At 40.8% G+C, this 1,268-nt stretch overlaps 1 protein-coding gene across 1 annotated transcript; it reads left to right on the forward strand.

The window, feature by feature from the left end:
• The first annotated feature begins 236 nt into the window (after window positions 1-236).
• Window positions 237-977, forward strand: LOC103833259 (glutathione S-transferase T2-like). Its single transcript, XM_009109352.2, has one exon. The coding sequence runs from the start codon at window positions 237-239 to the stop codon at window positions 975-977; it is 741 nt and encodes a 246-aa protein (XP_009107600.1).
• The last annotated feature ends 291 nt before the right edge of the window (window positions 978-1,268 follow it).

A 1,268-nucleotide genomic window follows, 5' to 3' on the forward strand; every position in this document is an offset into this window, starting at 1 on the left:
TTGTAATAACTATTGATTAGACCCTAGTAGTTGATGGTTAGGTCTTTATTTAAAGCTCTTTGATGGTTGTTATCCTTGTCTTTATGATATCTTTCTCTCTTATTTCTTTATATAATCCGCAACAAGCTTTAATTCTTGTTGTGGTAATCTCTTTCTCTCTTGTTTATCTCTTGTTTCTCTCTTGTTTCTCTCCGGTTTCTCTTTCTTTCTTTTATAATCCTCTCATTCTGCTCGCTATGGATTCAACGAATCCATTGAATCCATATAGTGACTCCCGTAGCTATAGCTATCTTCTCCACAGTCAAAACTTCCAGTATGGAAGTTATCCTTCGAGTCAAAACTTTGGAGGAGGATCCAAGATACCTCCTTTTAGTTCACAACAACCCGACGCTCCAGCTTCACGTGAAGACCCACCAGTTGCCTCTAGGGAGAGAAGGCAACGGACTCCAGCTGATGACGAGGTCGTAATAAGTGTGTGGCTCAACACATCTAAGGATGCTGTTGTTGGAAATGAACAAAAATCTGGGACGTTCTGGAAACGTGTTGCTGAGTATTATGCATCAACCCCACATGCTAAAGAGAGTGGTGAACCTAGAGAGTGGCTCCATCTTAAGCAGAGGTGTCAAAAGATTAATGACTACACCAACAAATTATGTGGTGCATACGCGGCAGCAGAGAGACATATCAGTTCTGGTCAGAGCGACACTGATGTCCTCAAGGTGGCTCATGATATTTACTTCGCTGATCACAAGAGGAAATTCAATCTGGAGCATGCGTGGTGTGTGTTAAGGTTTGAGCAGAACTGGCTCAGCCTTAACACTCCTAAACCTACTGGGAGTTCAAAGCGAAACGCTGGAGAGTTTTGTTCGCAAACATCAAGCACTACTGTTGGTGATCAAGAGGTGCGTCCAGAGGGTAGCAAGGCAGCTAAAGCTAGAAAGAATAATACTCAAGGAATAAAATCTATTGCTGATTAAACGACCGTCATGGAGTTGAAGAAGGAGGATCTCATGATGAAGGAGAGATTGTCAAAGCTTGTCATTCTAGACACACTCCTAGCCAAGACAGGACCACTAAGCGAGGCTGAGGAAGTTGTGAAGAACAAGCTGCTCGCTCAGTATTTCTGAAAATGTTATCGCATTTATTATGTATCTGTTTCCTGAAAATATCTTTTAAATTCTGTGTTTTCTGCTTCCATGTCTAATGTATTTCTGCTTCGTAGTAATGAAATAAATGTTTCCTTAAATTATTGTTTTTCTGTTTACTTT

The sequence above is a fragment of the Brassica rapa genome, chromosome A08 (genome assembly GCF_000309985.2).
Source record: "Brassica rapa cultivar Chiifu-401-42 chromosome A08, CAAS_Brap_v3.01, whole genome shotgun sequence".
Taxonomy (NCBI): domain Eukaryota; kingdom Viridiplantae; phylum Streptophyta; class Magnoliopsida; order Brassicales; family Brassicaceae; genus Brassica; species Brassica rapa.

Excerpts from the sequence above, each read along its gene's own strand:
- LOC103833259 (XM_009109352.2), top strand. The coding sequence starts at position 237 with ATGGATTCAACGAATCCATTGAATCCATATAGTGACTCCCGTAGCTAT.